The sequence below is a fragment of the Brachyhypopomus gauderio genome, chromosome 6, assembly GCF_052324685.1.
Source record: "Brachyhypopomus gauderio isolate BG-103 chromosome 6, BGAUD_0.2, whole genome shotgun sequence".
Lineage (NCBI taxonomy): Eukaryota > Metazoa > Chordata > Actinopteri > Gymnotiformes > Hypopomidae > Brachyhypopomus > Brachyhypopomus gauderio.
Window position 1 is genome coordinate 33,900,497 of NC_135216.1, and position 27,101 is coordinate 33,927,597.

At 41.5% G+C, this 27,101-nt stretch overlaps 1 protein-coding gene across 2 annotated transcripts; it reads left to right on the top strand.

The window, feature by feature from the left end:
- The first annotated feature begins 1,014 nt into the window (after positions 1-1,014).
- LOC143517761 (uncharacterized) lies at positions 1,015-25,162 on the top strand. Of its 2 annotated transcripts, none has more exons than XM_077010558.1 (2): positions 1,015-1,174; positions 22,367-25,162. In XM_077010558.1, exon 2 carries the CDS (start codon positions 22,381-22,383, stop codon positions 24,436-24,438), a length of 2,058 nt encoding a protein of 685 aa, XP_076866673.1. In that variant the 5' UTR covers positions 1,015-1,174; positions 22,367-22,380; the 3' UTR covers positions 24,439-25,162. The 2 variants fall into 2 exon arrangements, with proteins under 2 accessions (XP_076866673.1, XP_076866674.1); XM_077010559.1 differs by lacking the exon at positions 1,015-1,174 and adding an exon at positions 2,798-2,817.
- Positions 25,163-27,101: the final 1,939 nt, after the last annotated feature.

A 27,101-nucleotide genomic window follows, 5' to 3' on the forward strand; every position in this document is an offset into this window, starting at 1 on the left:
TGACGTTGTGGGACAAATTGGCTTATGATGAGCTAATCATCCTTCAGTGAAGGGGACATGTCTCCACGGCTCTGAAGGCTTGTCCTCGAGCATGATTGATTTGATTACCTGATTGGAGAACAGATGCCAAATAGTCACACTGTAACTTTACTTTACTGAGGTGTGTGTGTGTAAGACTATCACAGCTTTAACTTTCTCTGCTTTCTTACTTCAATATTCAGAAACTCTTAACACACTCACACACTTCATGCTTCTCTATTACACATTAACCACATTAAAATTATTTTTCAACTACAATGCGTAGTGCTATTTGTGTACGTTTTTTTTCTCAGAAGTACGAAATAGCACAGCACAGAATGATATGAAAAAGAACAGTGACGTCTTAAATTGTTTTCCCCTAATGATACAAATGTTCCCCCACTCAACAGTTCTGAAGCGAAATGCTTGTTTTTAGCTGCTCAGGATTCTGAAATCCCAAGTTTGTGCATTGCTATCTGTACTGAATGTTACAGTATTACCCACAGTGTCCCTCATGTACAAAACTACCTGGGGTTTTGTTCTGGTAGATCTCAGACTGAGACTGATTTAAATAAAAGCCCTATTCAACTATTCAAAGGTTCACAGTTTCATATAGTATATTTAAAAATCTCTGTAGAAACACTACTTGAAAAAAGAGATAAAAACATTTAATTTAATTTATTTAACAGGGACAGTGCACATTAATAAACATTTTAGTTTCTATATCAATGTAAATGTGCTGGAGTTAGCCAAAAAGCATTTTCATCCGCAGTCGGCCTTGGCAAACTACAGACAGGAGAGAATGCAAAACACTTCTACCACTATTCCAAAATACACTTCAAGTCATTAATCAAAACTGTGTAAGGACCTGCCCAGACATCTACTATAATTTTTTCTTTTAGGCAGTATTCTATTCCTAGTAGTTCTACGCCCAGCTGTGTCGTCTTGTAGAGTGTTATTAAAACCTTAAATACGTAAAACACACAAATTGTGTCCGACCCATACACTTCTTCCAATCTCAGGGGCAGGGAGTTTCCAGGGAGAATTTGGGGGAGGAGACGCTACTGCTCCGTATGATATATACTGCTCCGATGTGTCCTAGTGTAGTTCCAGCTCAGGCACTCGTTCACTCGTTCGCATCACGTCGACTGTCAAGGTAGGTACATCTTTAGTACTTTAACTCAGCTCGCGTGATGACGTAGCTATTTTAATATCCAAAATGTCGCCTGATGCATTCTCAGGTAGACCAAAACATCCAGGATTAAGAGGGGAGGATTCAGGATTCTGTTCTGCCATAAAAGGTCCCTTGTAACTTTCATTCTGAAATAGCTGCAAATACTTTTTAGCCCCATTTTAGCCATAGGCTATAGATGCGAGTAGCCATTTATATTTGGCCATAAAATTGACAAGAGATTTAAAAAATACTGAAATAAAATATATTTTATTTAATATTGTGTTCAATTAAATATACAGCCCTGTGCTCATTTCCCACTACAGAGTTTAAATAAACGGGCATTACTTATTAGTTACACTTACACTGTTTTCGATTGAAAATTATACCGCAGCGATTTTCATCAGTGTTTGAAAAGTACGATCGTTGTCTCGATCGATATAGAACTATAGTAAATGAGGTTTGCATCTGCATTCGGGTAAAAATCTACGCCGCACGCACCAGAGAGGAGGATGTATGACGTCAAATCCAAGTCAATAATCGCGAGCGCGGAAAATCATTTCGCGCGAAGAAAAGTGCTTATTCGCGCCAGCAAAACAACTCTCGCGGGCGAGGAGAGAGTTGCTTGTGCGAGGAAAATTTGTCACACCCTTTCTGCTTGCGATTAAGCTCCTGCTCGTTAGTGATGTGTCGTTCGCGAACGATCCGGCTCTAAGAGCCGGCTCTTTGAAGTGAACGATTGGAACCGGCTCCACAATGGGAGCCGTTTTAGGATCCTATTTGGGAGCCGCTTTTTCCTTTAGTATTGCGCTTGTGCTCTGTAAGTGCCACAGTTTTTTTCCAACATCGTTTTTATTTGTCCTTCAGTGCCTCGCTGTCTCTCCCTCTCCTTGCGCGTATTGCTCTGTTTCTGCCAGTGGTAGAGCATACTAGGCGCGTCGCGACCAGCGGAGGAGGGTACGGCTCGAGAAAAGAGACCACCTCCCCGTGGCTGCGTGTGCGTGGCTGCCTGGCCATGGCACAAACGCGTTCCTGATCTCGCGCATGCTCGTTCGTGTGCAAAACGATGGCCGACGCCAGCGTTTAGTGTAAGTTAAAATACCTCGTTTTTGTAGACAAACGAATCTTACATTCTAGTCTTGTATTGGCAGTGTATATGTTCATAAAGTTACTTTATGGAGAGGAAAACATTTAAGAATAGCCTGTTAAGTTCTCTGCATTGTAAACTTCGCATGGGAACAATGAACAATGCTTGACAAATCGGGAATAGGCCTACCAATCAACTGTAAATTGAACAGTGTTTAAAGAGGGGAAGCCATGCGGCTTTTGCAAAAATAAAGTTCTAAATGGAAATATTTTGTTTGTGTGTTTTCATGTATTTCTACCTGAATTTTATCTGCAAAACATTAAGTTTAATGTGCATTGAAGTTTTCAAATCCTTTGCAAACATCCTTATAATGCCATATGGGATGTTTCGTAAATACAAAGAGTGAAGGTATAACTAGTATATGTAGTTATTTATGTAGAAACGGTAAATTTGCATTTATTACTTTTATTTAGAAATTCCTATCACGCGAGACTATAACGGAACTTCACCAGCGCGGTGCAGCCAGGATGAGAGAGCCATGGTGAGAGAGTCTCCCAGTCTCGCGCCGTATACTCTTGGACCAGCGCGAGGGTCCGTGCGCCGAAAATGACGCAATCGCGGTGGCTCCGCCCCTGCGTGAGGACCCCCGTGCGAAGCGAGGTCGTGCACCTCTTCAGCGCAATGAACAAAGTTATGTATGCCGGGTTCATACGTACGTCACTTGCCATTTTCAATATTTCCCAGCACCTTAAACTTAAATATTTATACATATACTCGAAATTATTCGCTTTTTTATCACATCGATTCAGTCAGACATCTATTTGTTGTGAAACAAAATACAGTTACATTTTCAAGTACTTTAGCACTTTTCAAACCTGGAGCACAATGCAACATTAATTTTCGTCAGGTAAAATCCTGTTTTTCCCTGTTTTTTAGGGGTGTTTATACTACCACCCATATCGTTTCAGACAACACTGCAAAGAACTTCTCCACTGCCCGCATGTCAAGCGTGTGCTCCACACATCTGACCAATCACACGCAGCTTTCAGTTAATAATGTGGTGGGAAAACACTGGAAAAAAAAAGTCTCCACTTTTTTTGTGGAAACGGCAGGCAATTGGCCAAGCTGTATTGCGTTCTATTTTGTGATAATTTAATAATTGGTTATAATAAAACTTTTATTTATAAAGCATTGTTATGCAGCATTTTTACTTAACAATGTCAATAATGAAACAAAATGTTATAAAATTAGGTTTAAGCTATTAATTAATTAATAATGTAAAAATATATATGGGGAGCCGTTTGGGAGCCGAAAGAGCCGGCTCTCCACAGTAAGAAGAGCCATTAGAGCCGCATCTCAAAATAGAGCCGAAAATCCCATCACTACTGCTCGCATGGGGCAGATCATTTGATTTTTGACAGTCGTGGGAGGGACCCAGACAGGATTGGCTTCTGGATGTGAATTGTGATTGGCTGTCAGTAGGGTCTGTTTCAGGTTTATTTTTTCACGATATCAACGCATTTAGATAGTTGGAAGCTCCATGAACTATGGTAAAACAAATAACCAGCTAGATAGCTAGATATTTATGGTGTTAATTTTGGGACAAATGTTTTGTTCATTTGAAAATGAGATCTGAAACTGAAAGTTACAGTGTTGAGCCTGAACATCAAAAAATACCACAATCGATTCAAAATAAAAATAAGTGAAGCAAATGTTTTTTCAGTTTAAATACAATTTTGATTCAATTCTGTATTTATTTTGAATCAATTATTTTTTTTCAAGTTTCAGGTTGCTGTATATTTTGATATTTGAGGTTTAATGTATTTCAGATTTCAGACTTTTTTTTCAGATTCAGATCTTATTTTTTTGAGTTTTGGATCTTTTTTTTCACTTTCACATTTTTTTTTCAAGTTTCGAAGCTGTTTTTTTCCGTTTCAGATCTTCTTTCAGTTCAGACTTTTGGCCCCGATCTAACGTGAGGGGCGTGGTATTAACAGATAGGGGCGTGGCCAAACGAGTGACAGCACAGCAAATCATTCCTGAGAGCCTTCCACAATGTTGCCTGATCAAAAAATTGACAGGCTTTTACACTTTATATTGAAATAAATGCAGCAATGAAAGAGTCCTGTTAAGCGAGACTGTCTGGAAAGGATTTATGTTAATAGCTTAGATACACTGTGATAATTGTTCAGACTAATGTTTCCAGCTTTGCACCCAGCACTTCGCGCTCGTCACTGTTTTGAACGCAGCGCGGTGACTCCATACGCCTGCCTCTGCTGACAGACATCTAAAGACTCTTTGGTGACTCTGCGTATCGCCACTCGTCTAAAATAATCCCGACAAGCTCCGAATCACCATTTGTTGAAATGAAGATGGTTCATAACTTTTGTTTGAAAATTATGTTGAGTGAAATACTAGCCGACATTCAGCTAGACAGCTCTATATTACTAGTTCAGAATACTGTTTAGCGATAACGTCGAATTAAGATTATAGGAGGGTACGTGAATCTACAGTGGTAAACCGTTAACGACAGCACTAAATTTAAAGGGTTTATTATTATAGATGTATGGTTATCAGTGAATGTTCCTACACGCCATCAGCGTCATTTAAACCTCTGCGAGCGAGTGGCATCGCATTTAGTATTTGTGCAATTTGTAGTATATTTCGCTTTGTATTGGTTTCTATTGTTAGTCTAGATTACGTCTGTTACGACCCAACGATGTCATGGGTCTAGATTTGGGGTGTGTGGGGTAGTAGAATGTGCGTAGTGGACAAGATGAAATTAAAGAACGCGAAAACCAGACGGATACGTAAGAAAACTCTTTAGTGCAGAGTGGTAATGGGTATAAGCCTTTTCTACGCAGCAAAACACTGAACAGACACGTACGTACAAAAATACACGATTAATAACCAAGGAAATAAAAACCAACCAAGGAAAGGAGCAGTAGACGGCACCAAAGAAAAGAAACAAACAAAATATACTACACTAAGTTAACAAAGCAAGACTCACACCTTACTAACATAAAGAAAATATATCTACGACGATAATCTCAAACAAATATACATACACGGTGCCCGCCTCTATACTGGTGTTTCTTATATAACATCTCTGCATGGGTGTCTATATAAGTGTGCACATGCTACTACGTTCTTACTCCATGGTGGCGATTTTCACAACGCTATTGATGACAAAAGCCATCGCACAAACCCTCACCTCTCACATGAGAATCATGAGCTACAGTTTCTCAAAAGTCACACACACAACCATAAAGGCAGTAAATGCTCGCATCGCCTCCCGGCAACTTCCAGCAACTCCGTCATGCAGATTATGAAGCCGAAGATCCGCCCCCACAACCAAATCACGATCTTCGATTGGCCGACAGAATCCACCCGTAACCAGGCAATCTATCTGTTAAACCAAAACTAACCGAAAGAGAAAACAACCTCCCCAAAATCCACAGTTCACGTAACACCGCAGCATCAGCCATCAACCACCAAGCGGCTACTGCCACTCATTGTCTACCACTAATCTAAACTCGACATTATCGTTAAAGAGTATGTGTTCTGTATGAGAGTATGTGGTGTGTGCATGGGCAGTGGCGTGCACAGACATTTTGGGGGGCAAGTGCTGGGGGGGGGCACTTTTTAGCGCACGTGGAACAATTCATTATTAAAAAATTACAAGCGCATGTTGAATGAAATTTGACTTTTATTAGTAACATTCTCTAAACGTGAGTTTTCAATGGAAAAAGTCACACCGCCAACTGATAAAATCCATATCCAATATTAACTATATACAGTCATTGTTAAGTCCTTCAGTTAACTTCTGTTTATCCTCCACTGTCTGCGGGCCTTGTTGCATATATTTTGCAATTATTAAATCAATATAGGCCTACAATTAAGACAGTAAAAAGACCAAAAAGTAGGAGAAGGAGTTATAGGCTACTGACTGTTGTCATTACACGAATGCAGATGGGCATTTTTCACAGGTAATGGGGAACTTCCCGTTTCTTCTTTCACAAACGAATGTGTTAATTTATGTTGCCTAACAAAACCTATACAACAGAAAACATTCAGCTTAACACATAGATTTGCAAACTCTACCTTAATTATTTGTATGTGGTCGTCCTCACGTTATCTATCATTTATTTGGGCTAGAGCGACTAGTTTATCAGGTGACCATCGGCTAAAAATGCTTAGTAGTTTGGTGCTGAGACATTTTACTGCACAACAAAATGATTTCACGTTGGGCTTAGAGGGCAAACGGTACGATTTGACTTGATGTGTATGTGACCTGGCTGGTGGGGACCGGAGAAGAAGTCTATCTGTGACCGTGCGTGCTGTGCTGAAGTCCGTGTGTCTTCTATTATATTAACGTAGTTAAGTTAATGTTAAATGTGAAACCCCTTATATAAAATGCTCTTCTCAGCAAGTGTGTCCTCCCATTAATAACACTTTACCCCCACGTCACAACATAAACAATAAAGATTTATTACAGATTATTAATCAGTGAATGTTCATCACGCCATCAGCGTCGTTTAAACCACTGCGAGCGAGTGGCATCGCATTTGTAGGATTCGTGGAAATGAAGATGGTTTATATTTTTTGTTTGTTAATTTATGTTGGGTGAACGATTCGGAGCTAACCGACAGCTCCAAACTACGAGTTCAGGATGCTGTTTAACGATTATGTCGGGAGCCGCTCGGCTGACAATCTAGACTAACAATAGAAACCAATACAAAGCGAAATATACTAAAAATTGCACAGATACTAAATGCGATGCCACTCGCTCGCAGAGGTTTAAATGACGCTGATGGCGTGTAGGATCATTCACTGATAACCATACATCTATAATAATAAACCCTTTAAATTTAGTGCTGTCGTTAACGGTCTACCACTGTAGATTCACATACCCTCCTATAATCTTAATTCGACGTTATCGCTAAACAGTATTCTGAACTAGTAATATAGAGCTGTCTAGCTGGATGTCGGCTAGTATTTCACTCAACATAATTTTCAAACAAAAGTTATGAACCATCTTCATTTCAACAAATGGTGATTCGGAGCTCGTCGGGATGATTTTAAACGAGTGGCCGATACGCAGAGTCACCAAAGAGTCTTTAGATGTCTGTGTTGTCCTCACTGCAGTGTAGCGACTGAAGCTATCCAACAAGTTAAACTCTGATGCAAAAACCAGGAGTCTGTACTGTAGTCAACATTTCACTGTTGTTTACTGAAGAATCCTGCATTACATGGCAGAGTGAAAACTGCAACAAAGTTTTTTTTTTTACTGTTTTTAACATCAAGTTCAGCTTCACATGAAGTCTCATGAAGTATACCTGTAAATACATGTAAATAAAAACGATCTTTTAAACTATTCATTACTCTCTCTTTCAACTTTAAACTTAACTTATTCTATAAATTATTTAACTTAACAATGAATTTTACTTACGACTTTGCTTCTAGCATCATTCACGGTCAGGAATTCTTAAGCAAAAAAAAAACTTTGACACACAGAATCAGAGTGGGAAGTAACTGACGACGAGGCAGGAAGTGATAAGTTACAGGAAATGGCATCAAAATAAAGGTCCCATTATTTTTCAATGTGTCATTATAAAAGTCTCTGCATATATATCGGCCTAATGGCGACACACTCTCCGCCTGACCACTGTGGTGGGGTCACTACACTAGCATGAATATTAAACTCAACTAAGAACTACAACTGAGACATCAGTCCTTGCGAAGGAGCAAAACAGTTTCGGTCACTGGTCTAAGGTAAGTCTTTGATTGTCCTTGGTTTGCTGTCTTTAATTCCACCTTACGAACTCTTCCATCCGGTCCTGGAATAGCCTTTGTGACCACTGCCAAAGGCCAGTTGTTGCGGGTAGCTTGGTTGTCTTTGAGGAGGACGATGTCACCGTCTTGCAGGTTCTGATGGGACCTTGTCCATTTTTTGCGGCTTTGTAAGGTCGACAGGTACACTTGTCTCCAACGTTTCCAAAACAAGTTGGATAATGCTTGTACTTGTCTCCACTGCTTAGTGAGCAGGTCTCTGTCTGTGAAGTCACCTAGAGGTGGTGGGACTCCGACTTTCTGCGTTAACAGCATTGATGGTGTGAGGATGAATGGATTATCTGGATCATTCGATACTGGAACTAGTGGTCTTGCATTCAGAATTGTTGTCACTTCTGCCATTAGTGTGCACAAAACATCATGAGTTAGGCGAGTGCTGTGTTCACGGCGCATCGAATCCAGGATTCTTCGGGCCAACCCAATGAGGCGCTCCCATGAACCCCCCATGTGTGAGGCATGAGGCGGGTTAAACACCCAGGAGCATCCTTGTTGTTGCAGATACCGCTGCACTGTTTTGTCTGGTTGATCTGCACTCAGCCCAAGTTCTTTGCATGCCCCAATGAAATTTGTGCCGCAGTCTGACTTCAGTTGTTTGGCTGGTCCTCTTATGGCAAAGAAACGCCTCAACGCATTTATGCAGCTCAAAGTGTCCATTGAAGTAATCACCTCGATGTGAACTGCCCTGGAACTCATGCAGCAGAATAGTATGGCCCAGCACTTGCTCTCAGGTTGCGTACCTCTGGTGCGTCTGGTGGAGATGTGCCAGGGTCCGAAGACATCCAGGCCCACATATGTGAAGGGAGGGCAGGTTGTAAGGCGCTCTGCGGGCAAATCTGCCATTTGTTGTTCCTGCATCCGTCCTCTAAGTCTGCGACAGGTGATGCATTTGTGAATAATTGAGTTACCAAGCCGCTTGCCTCCCAGGATCCAGAGCCCGGCAGCTCTTACAGCACCTTCTGTTAAATGACGGCCCTGATGCTGTACTTTGGCATGGTGGTATCTGGTGAGAAGTAAGGACACATGGTGTTCTTTTGGGAGAATGACAGGGTTCTTTAGATCAATGGCCACATCCGCATTCTTCAGTCTGCCTCCAAGGCAGAGGAGGTCATCCTGTAAGACTGGGTTGAGAGAGCGTAGGCAGCTGTTTAACGGAACTTGCTTCCCTTTCTCCAGAGCTTCAATTTCCTTCGCGAATGTATTCTTCTGAACAGCTCTGATAATGACTTCTCTTGCTTCAGAAAGCTCATCCACTGAGCGAGGTAAGTCACAGTGATGCCATCCCTTACATTTGCCTGTCGGAGTTTTGAAGGATCTTGCTATATGAATCAGGAGTGCAATGGCTCGTTGGAGAGTGTAGAATGTGGAGAATCTTTCAAAGCGTTCGGTGCTGAGAACTTTCCCTCGTATATCAGTGATGTAGCTCTTCACAACTGGACGAACCTCTGCATCTGACTCTGGTGAGATTAAGCTGAATGACTGAGCAGGGTCTGGCTGAATTGAGAGCTTGCGCAAGAAGGTTGGTCCGTTGAACCATATTGTCTGTGTGAGGCGTGCTGCTGGAACTGACGCCAGATCAGCCGGATTGTCTTCGGTGTTCACGTAGTGCCATTGTTCAGGGATGGTAGACTGGCGTATACGCTGGACCCGATTATGGACATACACATAGAACCGTCTGGACTGGTTGTAAATGTAACCAAGGACAACCTTGCTGTCGGTGTAGAACTTGGTTGCATCCAGCTTTAGATCCAGTTCATCATGAATCAGCTCAGCCATCTCCACTGCCAAGACTGCTGCACACAGTTCAAGTCTGGGAATGGTCTGGTCTGGTTGAGGGGCAAGTTTGGTCTTTGCCATGACAAATCCAACATCCACTGTATCTTCTTGGATGGCTTTCAGGTAGGCTACGGCACCAATGGCCTTTACAGATGCATCACTAAAGATGTGGAGTTCTAGTCGCTCAGCTTTGGTTGGACAGATGCCTGTGTACATCCTAGGTATATGAAAGTACCTCAAGTCTTGAAGCGAGTTTCTCCAAGCTTCCCACTTGCCTAACTTTTCTTCAGGCAATGGGGTGTCCCACTCAGATGTCTCAGAATTCAACTCTCTGAGAAGGTCCCTGCCTTGGATTGTAACTGGAGCCAGAAACCCTAAAGGGTCAAATACACCGTTCACCATTGAAAGAACCCCTCGACGGGTGAATGGTTTGGTGTCGGTTGACACAGAGAAGGTGAATGTGTCGTTTGCTATTTCCCACAGGAGCCCCAAACTGCGTTGGGTGGGTGACTCATCTCCGCTGAGGTCTACGTCCCATTTGGCTTGTACACAGTCCTCACTTGGGAAGGCTTCCAAGACCGCCTGACTGTTTGAGACAAATTTGTGGAGCCTCAAGTTAGACTCAGCAAGTGAGGCTTGAGTTCTATGGAGCAGCTCAATAGCCTCTGCGTCAGTTGGGACGGAACAGAGGCCGTCGTCAACGTAAAAGTTCCGTTCAACGAAGTTGACTGTGTCTGTTCCATATTTCTCTGCACCATCTCTGATGGCTCTTCTGAGCCCATAAATTGCCACCGCAGGAGATGGGCTGTTCCCAAATACATGAACCTTCATCCTGTAGTCAATGACCTCGTTGGCTACGTTGTTATCTTTAAACCATAAGAATCGCAGGTAGTTTCTGTGCTTTTTGGCTACAAGGAAACAATAGAACATTTGCTGAATGTCTGCCATCACAGCGACCTTGTCTTTTCGGAACCGCATGAGCACTCCTAGAAGGGTGTTGTTCAGATCTGGTCCTGTCAAAAGCACATTATTCAAGGAGGTCCCAGACTGTTGGGCACTTGAATCAAACACTACCCTGATTTGATCAGGTTTCTGTGGGTGATACACGGCAAAGCTTGGTAAATACCAGCACTCTTCTCCTCTTAGCTCTGGTGCCACCTCAGCATGGTTGTTTTTCAGCAATTTGCCCATAAATTCGACATATTGCTGTTGCATTTCTGGCTTTCTTCTGAATTGGCGCTGGAGCGATTCAAACCGCTTGAGTGCTTGCTCGCGGTTGTTGGGAAGCTGTCTCCTAGGTTGTCTGAACGGCAATGGAGCAACCCAGCTGTGCGAGTCATTTCTGTAGACTTCTTTGTCCATAATTTTTAGGAAGGTTTCATCTTCAATTGAAGGTGCTAGCTTATTGTCCTGTTCCGTACAGTCAAACACATTTTGACCCAGACTGTCTTTCTTAGCTCTGGGTGGTGAGGCGCTGTTTCTAGGAAGTCTGTCGTTAAGTTCCTCTTTAATGTGCAAAAGGCTTGTGCATGGCTGGAGGAGTGAGGGTCGATGACAGTCGACCATGGTCGTCCGGAAGGAACTGACGTTCGGCTTGTGTGTGTTCCCTAGACAGACTTCTCCGACCAACACCCAGCCTAAGTCAAGGCGTTGCGCAAAGGGTGAATTGGCGGGGCCATTTATTTGTTCCCGTACCTTGTGTGCTCTAATCGCGTCTCTTCCTAGCAGCAGGAGGATTTCAGCTGTGGGGTCCAGCTCTGGGATGTGTTCTGCTACCTTTGACAGGTGAGGCTGATGAAGAGCGGCATTTGGTGTGGGAATTTCAGACCGATTATCAGGTAAGTCATTACACTCAGTGAGGGGTGGTAAGGGAATCGTAACTTTTCCATTGAGGGACTCCACAATAAATTCTGAAGTCCTTCTGCCGAAAGTTTCTACTATTCCAGAACATGTTTTCAGTTGGTAAGGATATGGTTTAGTGTGAATGGCAAACTTGTCAAAGAAACTGGACTTGGCCAACGATCGGTTGCTTTGGTCGTCTAACACGATGTAGGCTTTGATGGCTTCCTCTGGGTGGTCTTTCTGGTACACTCTTGCCAGGCATATCTTGGAGCATGACCTTCCGACTTGTCCTGTACCACATACTGCTGTGCAGCTTGAACTAATCTCACTGGTGTCGTTTACCTCTTCTCCCTCGCCATGCTGTGGCGAGGTCAGAGGAGTTGCGGGTTGCGGTGCTGGTCCTGGGTGCATAGCTGAGACATGTTGGGTGCTGTCACACTCAAAACACTTCACCATTGTAGTGCAGTCCTTTGTCATATGGTTAGTTGAGCTACAGCACTTGAAGCAGATTCTGTTTTCTTTCAGAAATGCCTTTCTGTCTTCAAGAGTTTCGGCTCTGAAGGCTTTGCACTTCTTCAGTGGGTGGGGTTTGGCATGTATTGGGCAGATCTTACTCGGATCACTGGAGACATTTGGCTCTGCAGGAGTGACATTGATCTTGTGAACTGTGATGGGTTTGTTGATGGTTTTAGGAAAGGCACCTTCAGCTCTGACAGATGATGTTGTAGTGGTATTCAAAAACGCAAAGCTGGGGTCATTTCTTTTCTTAGCTTCATAACATATGAATTTTGTGAAGTAATCAAAAGGTGGGAACCGTCCTCCATTTGCTTCTTTATACTTAGAGCCGGCCGTGACCCATTTTTCTTGGAGTCCATAAGGCAGCTTGGTCACTATAGGTTCAATTCCACGCGTCGTGTCCAGGTAGAACAGGCCTGGTAAGTAGCCATCTTCCTTAGCACACTGCACTTCCATAAGCAGGTCAGCCAGCTCTCGTAGCTTCAGATTTTCTTTGGCTGAGACTCTGGGAAATGCATCCAGTCGGGTAAAGAGGGCCTTTTCAATGACCACTGGGGCTGCATAACACTCCTGAAGACGTTCCCAGGCTTTCACCAGAGCTATTTGTGGACTTGCTATGTGCACTGCACGAAGACGTTTCACCTGGTTGCTGGATTCTTTTCCAAGCCATCGTGTCATCAAGTCTAATTCTTCGGTGGCTGTGAGGCCAAGTCCTTGAATGGCATTTTTGTATGACGACAACCAAGCACGATAATTTTCAGGTTTATCATCAAACTCGTACAAACTTGTATTCACTAGGTCGCGCCGTGCTAAATATTGTGCCAGATGTTCAGTTGCAGGCATACTTTGAGCATTTGTCAGCTGGGGGTTGAAGGATGGAGCCCCAATATTCAAGTCACTGATCTGTGAAGCAAGAGTCTTGGGAATAACCTGGGGCCCTTCTCGGGTAAATGGATTCTGGCTGACTGACTCTTTGGCTGCTGGTGGTGCATATTCTAAGTCATAATCTGTAAAATCCACATTGTTTGTGCTGCCGTATGAAAAACCCGGCAGCTGATGGTGTGAAACAAAGGGGTTTTTCGGGCTATAACTGAGAGTGGCATAGGTAGTTGGTTGAGTTGGTGGCGGACTAGCCTTCATGGTTGTTCGTTGGACAGAGTTCGTGGAATGGAAGTGAGTTTGGATATATTCGCTTGTTCGTTCAAGTTTGCTTTGTTCTGTTGAATTTGTTTCATCTAGCACAATATAATTGTCGCTCCCTGTAACTGCTGACTCCCATACAGCTACTACGGCTTCAGCTGCTGCTGCTTCACGGCAGATAGCTAGTGTTTCAATCTCAGTCTCTTTTTTAACTTTTTCAATCCTAGCTTTGGCCTCTTGCTCAGCATATTCGACACGCACTTTAGCAGCTGCGGCTTTTGCTCGTGCGTGAAGTAAAGCATTGGTTGATGAGGCAGATGAATGAAAGCTGCTTCTACTTTTTCCTGATTTGTTAGATCTAGTTTCCATCTTGACTCGATGTTCAATGCTAACTTCTCAGTCTTTTCACTGTGTTGTCCTCACTGCAGTGTAGCGACTGAAGCTATCCAACAAGTTAAACTCTGATGCAAAAACCAGGAGTCTGTACTGTAGTCAACATTTCACTGTTGTTTACTGAAGAATCCAGCATTACATGGCAGAGTGAAAACTGCAACAAAGTTTTTTTTTTTACTGTTTTTAACATCAAGTTCAGCTTCACATGAAGTCTCATGAAGTATACTTGTAAATACATGTAAATAAAAACGATCTTTTAAACTATTCATTACTCTCTCTTTCAACTTTAAACTTAACTTATTCTATAAATTATTTAACTTAACAATGAATTTTACTTACGACTTTGCTTCTAGCATCATTCACGGTCAGGAATTCTTAAGCAAAAAAAAAACTTTGACACACAGAATCAGAGTGGGAAGTAACTGATGACGAGGCAGGAAGTGATAAGTTACAGGAAATGGCATCAAAATAAAGGTCCCATTATTTTTCAATGTGTCATTATAAAAGTCTCTGCATATATATCGGCCTAATGGCGACACAATGTCTGTCAGCAGAGGCAGGCGTATGGAGTCACCGCGCTGCGTTCAAAACAGTGACGAGCGCGAAGTGCTGGGTGCAAAGCTGGAAACATTAGTCTGAACAATCATCACAGTGTATCTAAGTTATTAACATAAATCCTTTCCAGACAGTCTCGCTTAACAGGACTCTTTCATTGCTGCATTTATTTCAATATAAAGTGTAAAAGCCTGTCATTTTTTGATCAGGCAACATTGTGGAAGGCTCTCAGGAATGATTTGTTGTGCTGTCACTCGTTTGGCCACGCCCCTATCTGTTAATACCACGCCCCTCACGTTAGATCAGGGCCAAAAGTCTGAACTGAAAAGAAGATCTGAAACTGAAAAAAACAGCTTCGAAACTTGAAAAAAAAAAATGTGAAAGTGAAAAAAAAGATCCGAAACTCAAAAAAATAAGATCTGAATCTGAAAAAAAAAGTCTGAAATCTGAAATACATTAAACCTCAAATATCAAAATATACAGCAACCTGAAACTTGAAAAAAAATAATTGATTCAAAATTAATACAGAATTGAATCAAAATTGTATTTAAACTGAAAAAACATTTGCTTCACTTATTTTTATTTTGAATCGATTGTGGTATTTTTCGATGTTCAGGCTCAACACTGTAACTTTCAGTTTCAGATCTCATTTTCAAATGAACAAAACATTTGTCCCAAAATTAACACCATAGATATTTATAAGTCCAACTAGTTAGCTAACTATGTATACAATGCTAATGTCGGACTTATTTTAACATACAAAAGTTTTGCTGCAAGGTATTGTTAGTTTTCACATTAACATCTAAGGATTTTTACCTCATAAACAATGTGTCCACATATGTGGGCATTATGCAATAATGGCAATACGTTGAACGATGTACCATGTCATAGATTTTTAAGCCGTTCATATAAATAATAATAGTAAATTTGTACAAAATGTGTTGTTGCTGTAAATAGAAACAAATATAAAAATTTCTATTTTTTATTGCCTAAAAAGCTAAATCTAAGAGCATTTGTGTGTGTGTGTGTGTGTGTGTGTGTGTGTGTACTGTTGGTGAAAAATTCATATATTGTCTTATTGTAATATTCATCAATATACACATATGTGTTGATTACACTTAGTAGTGAGTAGAATGGAAATCACGTTATTAAGGTATATATTGAACATATGTTAGGCCTAGTACACATTGATCATTGTATGCCTTACATGCTTGTAGGCACTTTCTAGTAATAAAGTAGTAAATTCCTTGTGAGACGAAGGCAGACAGCCCTGAAGGTCTCTGGTTTGTAGATAGGGATGAGCTGCATCAGAATGGTGCATCTGACATACCGGAGGAATAAGGAGACCTTGGCCAAATGACCCTGGCAGGGAAGCAGTGATGGGGGTGATACCTCATCCCATCACCTCACCTCACGTGGGCCACCAATGAGACCTAACATGCTTAACTCATGTCATGGAAGTATGATGTAATCATGTAGCAAATCATGTAGTTTGATACCTCACCCCATCACCTCACCTCATGTGGGCCACCAATCAGACCTAACATGCTTAACTCATGTCATGGAAGTATGATGTAATCATGTAGCAAAAAAAGAACTATGGTCTGTGAGTGGGGGGCAGCTTTCTCTTGCAGACGCTTTTGAGTGTGTGTAACGGAGATCTCTGGATCGATCCATTTTTCTATTTTTCTGTCTTTTGTCTTTAATAAACTTTGTACTCTACTCTGATACCATACCCAACTGCTTTTGACTGTTCTTGCTCACCATTAAGGTTCAAATTTCAACTACAGTACATTATAGCACACATGTATATGTTGTTTTTCAACCAGAGCAGTGTAGATCATCAACATCACATTATACAGTTATTGAGGATATTCCAGTAGGTAGTGAGTCCACTTACAGTGACAGTGACATCAGCGAAGGAGAATATGAGCCAGATGTGAGAAGAAGTGAAAAAAAAATAACAAAACGAGGAAGGGAACAAAGGAAATGAGGGAGGTTTAAATAATTAGCAAAGAAAACAGAATGTCAGAGGCAGGAATAGAATCTGGAGATACAAGGGTATTGATTCCCATTGAGTCCCACCTATGTTCATGGGGATTTTTGAGGTGAAAGCGCAGGGTAATTATTCACCTAGAGATTGCAACAACAAATACATTGTATATAGAAACAAATCTTTATTTTACCATCTATGGTTTCATTTGAAATAGCCAACTTAGCTAGCTAGCTAACAAACCATGTAAACAATGCAAAAGTCAGACTTATAAATTACTAGCTAGCTAGGTTAACTAGCTAGCTGGTTATTTGTTTTACCATAGTTCATAGTTTTTGGAGCATCCAGCTGCCTAAATGCGTTGATATCGCGAAAAAATAAACATGAAACGGACCCTACTGACAGCCAATCACAATTCACATCCTAAAAACAGCCACAGCCAATCCTATCTGGGTCCCTCCCACGACTGTCAAAAATCAAACGATCCGCTCCGCGACCAGGAGCTTAACCGCAAGCAGAAAGGGTGTGACAAATTTTCATGGCGCAAGCAACTCTCTCCTCACGCGCAAGAGTAGTTTTGATCGCGCGAAAGTCATTTTGCTCGTGCGAGAGTAGTTTTGCTTGGAAAATCATTTCGCGCGAGGAAAAGTGCTTATTCGAAATGATTTTCCGCGCTCATGATTATTGAATTGGATTCGACACCATAAGGATGCCTCACGGCAGGGGTGCTGAAAACTGCTGAGATGTATGGTGGCCTTGAAAGCCCATCGCTCTGCAAAGGAAAACGCGCTGCAAATACAGAAAGCAAATTCATCAAAATGACAACGCATGCGCTACAGTTCAGAAACGTGCTGCAAATTCAGAAACAGTGTTGCCAACTCCTCAACAAGGAAAGTAGCTATTGGCTGTCCTAAAAGTCGCTAAATTATGTCATAACCTAATTTGCATAATACAAGTTTTTGAAGCTGTAAAGCAATAACGTTGTGGGAGAGAAAAAAGGTGAATAAAAACACCCTAAATATGTTAGAACTACAAATGAGCTCTGAACAAATGAACAACTTCTGTTGTCCTTGAAATATAACTTCAAAATAGCTTCAAAATAACTTCATGGCTTTAATGCTTTATATAAATCATTTTAACGTAAATTACATAAATCAGTTTTTTGCCGTGTTGTTAAATGTTAGCATAAGATAGCAGTCAGCAAGAACTGCTATTCTACATTCAACCCTCCTTTATCCGGGCTTGATGTTTAGCTTTTCACAAAGAGGCACACATTGTGGACGAGGTGAGTCACAGGCTACATGGTGAATGAGGTGAGTGACTGAGACCGTGTGAGTTAGATGCAGTCACTTCTTTTCGTGTCACACTGAAGACGCATTTATATTTACATCCTGCTCTGTAAATATGGGGCAGGGTCAGTCAGCGGCGGCTTTGGGCATGTGCAGTTCATTTGCAGCGTGGACATAGAGCGGTGTGGGTCTGCTCTGACTCTGAGACTGCACTGTGAGTGTTGTGGGACAGGGCTCACGGCAGCACATGCTGCTCTCTGGGGACAGTAACTGAAGACCATGAGTGTTTAGCTCAGAGTCTCAAAGTTTCCAATAACAAAAAGTCCCTAGATTTGTTGCTAGTTGCTTAAAAAAAAGTCGCTAGAAGGTCTGAAAAGTCACTAAAGATAGCGACAAAGTTGCTATGTTGGCAACACTGTTCAGAAATGCTGCAAGTGCAGCAAACACAACGGAAGTGTTTCTGGGGATTTTTGAGGTGAAAGCACAGGGTGAGGTACCCATTGAGTTATTCTTCAATCTGTTTCGAGACTCACTAATAGATGAGACTGTTTTTGCCATTAACAACAGTTTTGTTATACAGTTTCTCATTACGTGGGAATGGGATTTAAAGAGTAAAGCCATTGACTGTATATATAATGGACGGTACGTCACCGTTGACTCCCATTGTGAGTTTTTGAAGCCACCAAGATGGCCGCACGGACGCTGCCATCTTGAAAATTGGAGCCAGAGCATGCACATTAGAACCGGTAGGCAGGACAGTATCTCCGCCAGAGACCGTATCTCCGCCCTGACATTTGTTAGGATACGCCCACCAGTATAGAAACTTATGACGTTTTACAAAATAAACAAATGTAAAAGGTTTTAATACTGCTGTCGAGCTCGACAGCAGTATTAAAACCTTTTACATTTGTTTATTTTGTTCACATTTTTAATCAGGGTTTTTAAGCCATAGTTTCAGACTAAATACCTAGCTAGCTACATTTAAAGAACATTTAGCTCTTTACCCGTGATATAAGCAGCGACTACCTAGTATAAGATGGAATGTTGTCAGTACTTTGGTATAGCAAGTATATTACTGCTCCAGGCCTGAGAATTAAAATATATGTAAAATATTCTCGTAATTCTAAGCATGAAATGCAGTCGATCCCCAAGATTGCTACAATAGCAACCAACCTTTGGTACAGTGTGTCTTTGTTTCAGGGTTCGTACGGTCATGAAAAACCTGGAAAAGTTATGGAATTTGAAAATAGCAATTTCCAGGCCTGGATAAGTTTTGGAAAAACTAAAAATACTCAAATGTTTTGGAAAAGTCATGGAAATTTGCTTGACACAATAAATATATGTCGTTCCGATAACCGGAAGAAAAAATAAACATATATAATATAGCCATGTTTTTTCTTTGTGCGGACCACTAACGTAACTTCACAGGTTAGTGCGCTGCGTTAGCGTTGGACTATGGTGTGATTTTTGTTTCAATAGTTCCACAAAAGCAAAAGTAAATCCAAGAGCAGAAAGTATATGTTATGAATGCAAAACAGAAAAAAATATATCAAAAGTATATATTTTTTATATAATTGGTTATTTGAAACTTATTTTCGTTTGCATTTTGACAAGTTTTTGGTTCCATTGTTTTTGTTTTTTTGGATTTTCCCAGTAAGGTCTTTTGCTTCTGGAATCTCTCTTTGCTTCTGCTTCGTTTTTTGCTTCTGACTTTTGGAACACATTTCACGTGTGGGAGGGTCTTAGATGAAGGCGTTCCTCTGCGATCTCCATTGGTCACTGATTCCGGACTGACACAGAGCTCTGAGACCACCTCTGGGACCAAGCCACGCCCACCCCACCAGCTTCCCAGCGTTTTCAAACATGGCGGAACGCGGTGGTTCTGTTTCACAGCAGCATGTAAACTGAGTTTTACCATTAAAGTTTATACGAAGTTTATAATTAATTGCTAAATGGTCTGTAGATATTGCAAATGTACACTGTATAATAACTACATTAAGCATGCTCACCAGCACGAGCTTTTAAAAATTTTAGTGAACTGGATGGAGAGAACATTGATGTGTGGAAGAAATATGAGTATTTGCAATATCTGGTATGGCGACAGACGGGGGGTGGGGGGCAGCTGGTGTACGAGAGGTGATGCCAAATATAGTAAAATCCATAATAGTAAAAAAATACCAAAATTAAAGCAATACTGAAAAGTGGCCACCCTATATACAACCAGCTTTGTTCACTCACAGTTTTTCAGTGTTCTGCAGGTACCACACACAAACACACATCACATGCATCTTGTGCTGTCCATATTTTATTAAGAAGTGAACAATATTCATTGAACATAGAGATACTAAACATAATACATGTCAGACATGACATTCAGACACTGTCCGACTCAGAGATAAAAACAAAAAGATTTTAACTTGGAGGGGTGGGAGTAAGAAGAGTAGTCCATTGAAACGCAGAGTGCGGATTAGTTTCCTTCTCACTTTAGACCCGCGGGGACGCTAGCGAATGATCCAGGAGGAGCGAGTAACTAGTCGCTACTATTGTGAATGTAGCAAAACGGTGACAGAAGCTACAGCAGCGATTAAATTAAAAATAATTTAAAGGCTAGCTTTAAACACGCTCTTCCCTGTTGACTTCTCTCACGGTAATGTCGCGCTGAAAAATATTGACCTGTCTTGTCAATATATGGAGCCAGATCCGTAAACGCGAGCCGCTTTCGCCATTCCAGATGGCTCAGTCAAAACCATTACATCTTAATGAACCAATAAATAACATCAGCGGCAAAAATGAGTGTAAAAAATACCAGGGTTCATCATTTAGAACTACAAAAAAATCGTTTCTTATTTTACTATCTACCTATTTTTCATAAGAGTTTGTTTTACCGCAAAATATGAAAACTTTAAAACGGCGAATTTCGCCGCAAGGTGACAGATTTTCATGCCTGCATCCAGTTCACTAAAATTTTAAAAAGCTCGCGCTGGTGAAGTGTGCTAAATATTAACTGCCATGCTTAATGTAGTTATTATACAGTGTACATTTGCAATATCTACAGACCATTTACCAATTAATTATAACCTTTGTATAAACGTTTATGGTAAAACTCAGTTTACATGCTACTGTGAAACAGAACCACCGCGTTCCGCCATGTTTGAAAACGCTGGGAAGCTGGTGGGGTGGGCGTGGCTTGGTCCCAGAGGCGGTCTCAGAGCTCTGTGTCAGTCCGGAATCAGTGACCAATGGAGATTGCAGAGGAACGCCTTCATCTAAGACCCTCCCTCACGTGAAATGTGTTCCAAAAGTCAGAAGCAAAAAACGAAGCAGAAGCAAAGAGAGATTCCAGAAGCAAAAGACCTTACTGGGAAAATCCAAAAAAACAAAAACAATGGAACCAAAAACTTGTCAAAATGCAAACGAAAATAAGTTTCAAATAACCAATTATATAAAAAATATATACTTTTGATATATTTTTTTCTGTTTTGCATTCATAACATATACTTTCTGCTCTTGGATTTACTTTTGCTTTTGTGGAACTATTGAAACAAAAATCACTCCATATTGGACTCCAAGTGGAGCTGTAGATTGTACTTTGATGACGTGTAAATCAGCGTAATGCTGGTAAATGCCGATTCAACTATGGCTGCTTCAGTTGGACAAATACAAGCTATGGCTTGAGAAAGACAAGGACACGGGGCATGCAAAATGTGCACTGTGTGGTTAACCAACTGGTTAACGTTGGGGTTAGAGACTGAAAAGTCCGACGCAAAGCAGTTTTCGTCGTTAAGCGCGAACCTAGATTTAGACACGCCTTGATCGTAAACACAGAATAGAAAAAAACTAACAATGTTCCCGTGCGTACAGCGTGAGAAAGAGCGACCGCGTTGCCGAGATGGACTGCGGTGGAGGCTGCGCTGCTTCAGCTTATCGTACACAACACTACACAACACAACACTCCACTACACTCCACAACACTCCACAGAGCTGCCACTGCACCTCCACGCACCGCGCGAAATTAAGAAAAGTCGGTCGTAACTCCGTCCGTCGTTAACCAGACCCGTCGGTAAAAGGGAACTCACTGGCTTTTAGCCCGGATACGGCTTATAGCTACAACATTTTCCATTAAAAAAAACTTAGATGCGGCTTATATTGATATTGAAAATACGGTAAATGTTTATTTTTTCAATTAAACCATGTGTCTTTTCATTAATTGATGATATACTGTGGAATTTTAGCCTGGATTTTTTCTTATTTTTCGTGTCTACACATATGTTTAGAGAATGTACAGTCATTGAAATTTGTCTGAAAGTCATGGAAAAGTCATGGAAATTAGTTGTCAAAAAAGTGAACCTATGAAGATTCAGCCCACTTGTCAGATTTTTTGCCACACTAGATTGTAGATGTGATATATTTTGCACCCATTTACTAGAGATGATTCTTCATAAATGTCAGATCACACTGCACGTTATCCAACTTATGCCAAGGACCTGGCAAAGTATTTCTCTGACAAAGTCAATCATTTATCCACTTGTTGGTAGCTACTTGAAAGCATTTAAAATGTTAAATTTACACTTTTCAATCTTGATTAAAAGATCAAACGCAAATAAAACAAGGCAAAAGTAAAGGTTTCGTTCTATAACCTCAATAATTACTAAACACACTTATCTACTGAAATGATGAATGTTATGTTTGAAAATTATTGTAGAGTTCTAAAATATCTTCATTCCCCCCCTTTTTAGGGGGGACTAACAGAATGGATTCCCAAATTGCAAAGGTCAGTAAAAGCCTCACCACAGCTGAGGAGATGAGAAACCAAACCAAGCTTATAATGCAGCCCTATGCCAACTGGGAGGGGTACCTGACTCCTGCACCACTCTCGATAGCCATCATGGGAGAGCTGGTCTTCATCTCTTCACAAACTGATTTCTCCATCAACAAAAACCCACCCAAGGATGGCTACAAGTACATCAAGTACCCAGAGTCCTTTCGCGCCTGCCTCATGCAGGTGTGTAATTCTGGCTGGGGAGCGTTCAATGAAGCCCATAAGAACATGGATCAGATTCGACTCCACACCCTCACTGTCCCAGATTACATGAAGAGTGTTGTGAAGATTCTGTTCCAAGGTGATGATGAGGTTGTTAAAGCTCTCCTGCCTGACCAGCTGGAGAACATTCGTGTCATTGCAGATGAGTGCTTTACTCTGGCTTCTGCAACAGAAAAGGAGTTTAAAGATGTCATCAACATAATCCAAGAGCTGCTGGAAGCATGTGTCAATGCAGAGCACTTTTATGGAGAGGAACTGGAAGAAATAAAGAAGAAACTGGAAGAGAACAAAATGAGGAAAGCATCATCAGAAGAGGCTTTAAAACGCTCTGAAAAAGCAGTGAAAACCATAGAAGGGCAAATGAATGAAGCACATGAGAGTTACAAAAGTGCAATGGCGTCACTTCCCAGTGGATGGGAGATGATCGGGATGGATTTTGTTTCAGGTCTGTCTGAGGCTTTCACAGGTCTAGTGAGTGGACTGACATCTCTAATTAACCCAGTGAACACAATTTGTAATGCTGCAAAAGCAATAAATCAAGGAAGTGGATCAAAAGGCCAGGACAAAACTTCAGATGGAATTGATGAAATAAACATCTACAGCAAGTCTGCAGAAATCCTGAAATGTGCAGAGTCCATTCAGACGTTTGTGCAGAAGGAGAACGTACAGTGGACTGAGCTGTATGATCAGAAGAATAAATGTCCAAAATCAAAGTTTGCATTAGATCAATTGATAAGAATCAATAAGAGTTTAGAAAAATCCCCACAATGTGAACCAAAGAATCGTGCCCAAAAGATATGTGAACAGGGCATCAACATTTGTAACGAACTGGCGAAATATGCACCAGATGGAAAATGTGAGGAAGCCAAAACAAAGGAGCTGATTGAAAAGATCACAAACCTGACTGAATCAGCATGTGCATTTGACAGCAAAAGTAAAGATGTCACACATTCTCCTGCCTTGGCCCCAAAACCACCCATGATGTATAAGGAAGAGAGTAAATCTCAGAAGGCTTCACAGAGAGCCTCAGATAACGCTCGGTTCCGCATAGAGCAGAGCAGAGCTCAACTAGACAAGACCAGAGAGGTGTATGAGAAGAATGTGGAGAACATGGAGAAAAACCAAAAGGAACTGACTGAAATCCTGATCGCCATGAGGAATTGTGAAATCAAAGAGATAGATTTTCAAACCACCATCAAGATGCTGGTGAAAGGTATGGATGCCATGGGCAGAGTGAAGGAGCAGTGGGAGAAGATGGTTCACTTCTTTCAGATGGTGTCCAGCATTGTGAAAGCCAGCCTGACTGTAAGTCTCAAAAATTTTGTCTCTACATCTGAGAAGACTCAGTCACTTTCCTATAATGGAAAACTCTTCACCAAAGACCTACTTTACAATCAAGCCTTTCATGCCACTAACATTGCTAATTTGGTCCACATGATCTCAGCAACCTACACTGAAGTATCTGTGAAGCACATCATGGATCGGATCAGCTCACTGGGAAAACTTATGGCCATGGACAAAGAAAAGCCAGAGTTCATACAGGAACATAAGCAGTTACAGAACAACTGTGATGCAGCTCAAAAAGCCATTTTACAACTAGTTCAAAAGAACAAGGCTGAGTTTGAAAGGAACATGCACTCAAGACTGGAGAAGATTGATAAAGAGCTGCTGGCAATTCTGCCTCCTGCTTCCCCTGAAGAGAAAAAGATCATCCAAAAAGCTATCAAAAGTGAATTCTCAGAGGAAGAGGAAAATGACCTCATCTGAGTGGAAGAAACATTTTGTTTACCAACTATCACATTACAGTCAAAACACATGAATCATACAATGTTGTAGCAGTTGTAGCATTTCCTCCAACATGCAATTTCAAATGTAATCTCTGGTGTGCTCAGCTAACAATACAAACTCATCTAAACTCATTGTTGTTTAGGTTTAAAAGTGATGGAATGGCTCTTTGTTGCAGTGCTGTTATACATATTGAAGTAGCAACCTTAAGAAACTCATCTCCCACTTATATTTGCTTTATTTTGCAATTGTTCTCTGTTCCATGTGCTTTTGAAAACAGCATCAGGGTCAGGAGCTCATACCGAAGTCTGCGGTCATAACAAGCTCAGTGCCAAGATCTCTCAGGCCTCTTCCATTACTCTCCTCACCTCTTCCTCACCTGTCTCTCCTCCTCATCTCTCCCTCACCTGTCTCTCCTGCTCCTCATCTCTCCCTCACCTGTCCCTCCTCATCATCTTCTCCCTCACCTGTCTCTCCTCCTCCTCATCTCTCCTTCACCTGTCTCTTCTCCTCACCTGTCTCTCCTCCTCCTCCTCATCTCTCCTTCACCTGTCTCTCATCTCTCCTTCACCTGTCTCCTCCTCCTCATCCCTCCCTCATATTTACACTCTGATGTTGATGACTGCCTGATGTTTTATTAGCACCTCTTTAATAACATGTTATATTTCTCCATGTGCATGAATAAACTTTGAAAATCTGAGGATCAGCTCAGTCTTCTGAGTCATTACTAATGAAATTAACAAGTTTCTTAAAGAAATTGTTCAACCAGCATACATTGGCTGCATAACATTGCTATAAAGAGCAAATCTGCCCACGTTCACATTTGTCTTTCAAAATTCTTAATTTACCAAGAGACCAGGCAATACTTATCCTATATGCACAAATTCTAGATCAGTGATTCTCAACTGGTGGGTCGTGACCCAAAATTAGGTCACGGACAGCTTGTAAAAAAAAAAAAAAATGCTATAGCATATTAATATATAATTTTGTACTCACCTTTTATCCCAAAAAAAGACAGAAGCACGCGCCAAACACAAGGTTGCTAACCTTTGACGTTCGCTTGGAGTGAGATTTTAACCTGGAGCCGGTGGCGAGTGTATTTTGTTGACCGGGGGGTGACGAACGAAAGTTGTTGGGGGGGGGGGGGGTGCGGTGGCGACAAAAGTTGTTGAGCGGGGGGGTTGGCAACCCCGCAAACATGCCAGGGCTCCAGACTCGACTAAAATTGTCACAATCACTAAGATAAATGTTAACTTGCGAGTAATGTAATTATTTCACTGGCTAGTGGTGACAGCATTATTTTTTATGGGTGAGGATTTTTTGTCATTGGAAAAATATCCACCATTTTCTTTTGAGTTTGTATTTTAAAAGTTAATCGAGATGCTGTAGCTCCCACTCACATGTTCGCTCTGCCCATCAACAAATGCGGGAATCCGATCACGTGACTCGCGGAGCCAAGCTGAAACGTTAGCACTTAGTGTTAGCTTGTTGAAAATAGCGAAGCGAAAAATATTGGATTTTTTCACACAGTCTACATCTCTGTCGGACCCAAAGAGGACACACTTCTTTATAATTACATAGTTTAAAGTTAATTTTAATGGGATCAAAAGTCACTCGTATGCATACTAGGAAACTTCAGTAAAGTCGGTTTCACGTTCAAATCTTTCTTGAATAACTTAAGACAGTATTAGCAAAAGTGCCAAAATGTGGAAATTCTTATTTCCGGCAACTAAGACAAACATCTACAAATTTGTTTACATCAGGAATAGACGTATTTTAAATAGCAGACGACATGTTATTTTAAATGTGCAACTTTCACCACTGAAACGTCTAAGGCAACGTCGACAAATTACCTTAACCAGAGCACTACACACTAGGGATGTCTGCGATACTAGGGATGTCTGCGATACGACTGCATCGGTAGATTCAACGTGCATCGAGTTTAATTTGCGGGCGAATTCACGATGCATCGCCTTCAGTGAGGTGGTCACGCAATCTGCAAACAATGCCGTGGAGCTAAATACGTTAGTAGCACAACGAACCTGGCGACACGCATGAAAAGACGGCACGGTGTGGACATCTCTGCGGACGCTACCCCCTCGTAACCCCCCCCCCCGCTCAACAACTTACGTTCGTGAGTGTATCGTATCGCATCGCATCGACAAGGGGTTTTAGAGTATTGCAGTTATATCGCATCGTTGGCAGTGTATCGAGATGTGTATCGAATCTAGCTTAGTGGTGACGATATACATCCCTACTACACACTCTGTTTTTTGCAATAATTTCAATAGCTTTTAAAAACGGTCCTTCATAAGACCACCAAACAAGTTGTATTACATAAAGTGCAGGATGTACGACAACCTACAACTTTTTAAAAAAGTGGGTCGTGACTTCATTACTGAGAAAAAGTGGGTCCCGGGCTGAGACCAGTTGAGAACCCCTGCTCTAGATCACCTAGTCTGTTTGCAGAACCATAAACTACATTTGACCCAATTGTATCAGTAAGAAAACACTGTCATTTACAGTATAAAATTCTTGTAGAGCAAGTGTCCTACTGGCTACTCTTCACGACAGAACAACAGGAGCTCTACTGGGCCTCTCTGGTAGAGGTAATGCTGGGGAATTGGAAGCTGGACGCAAGTGCG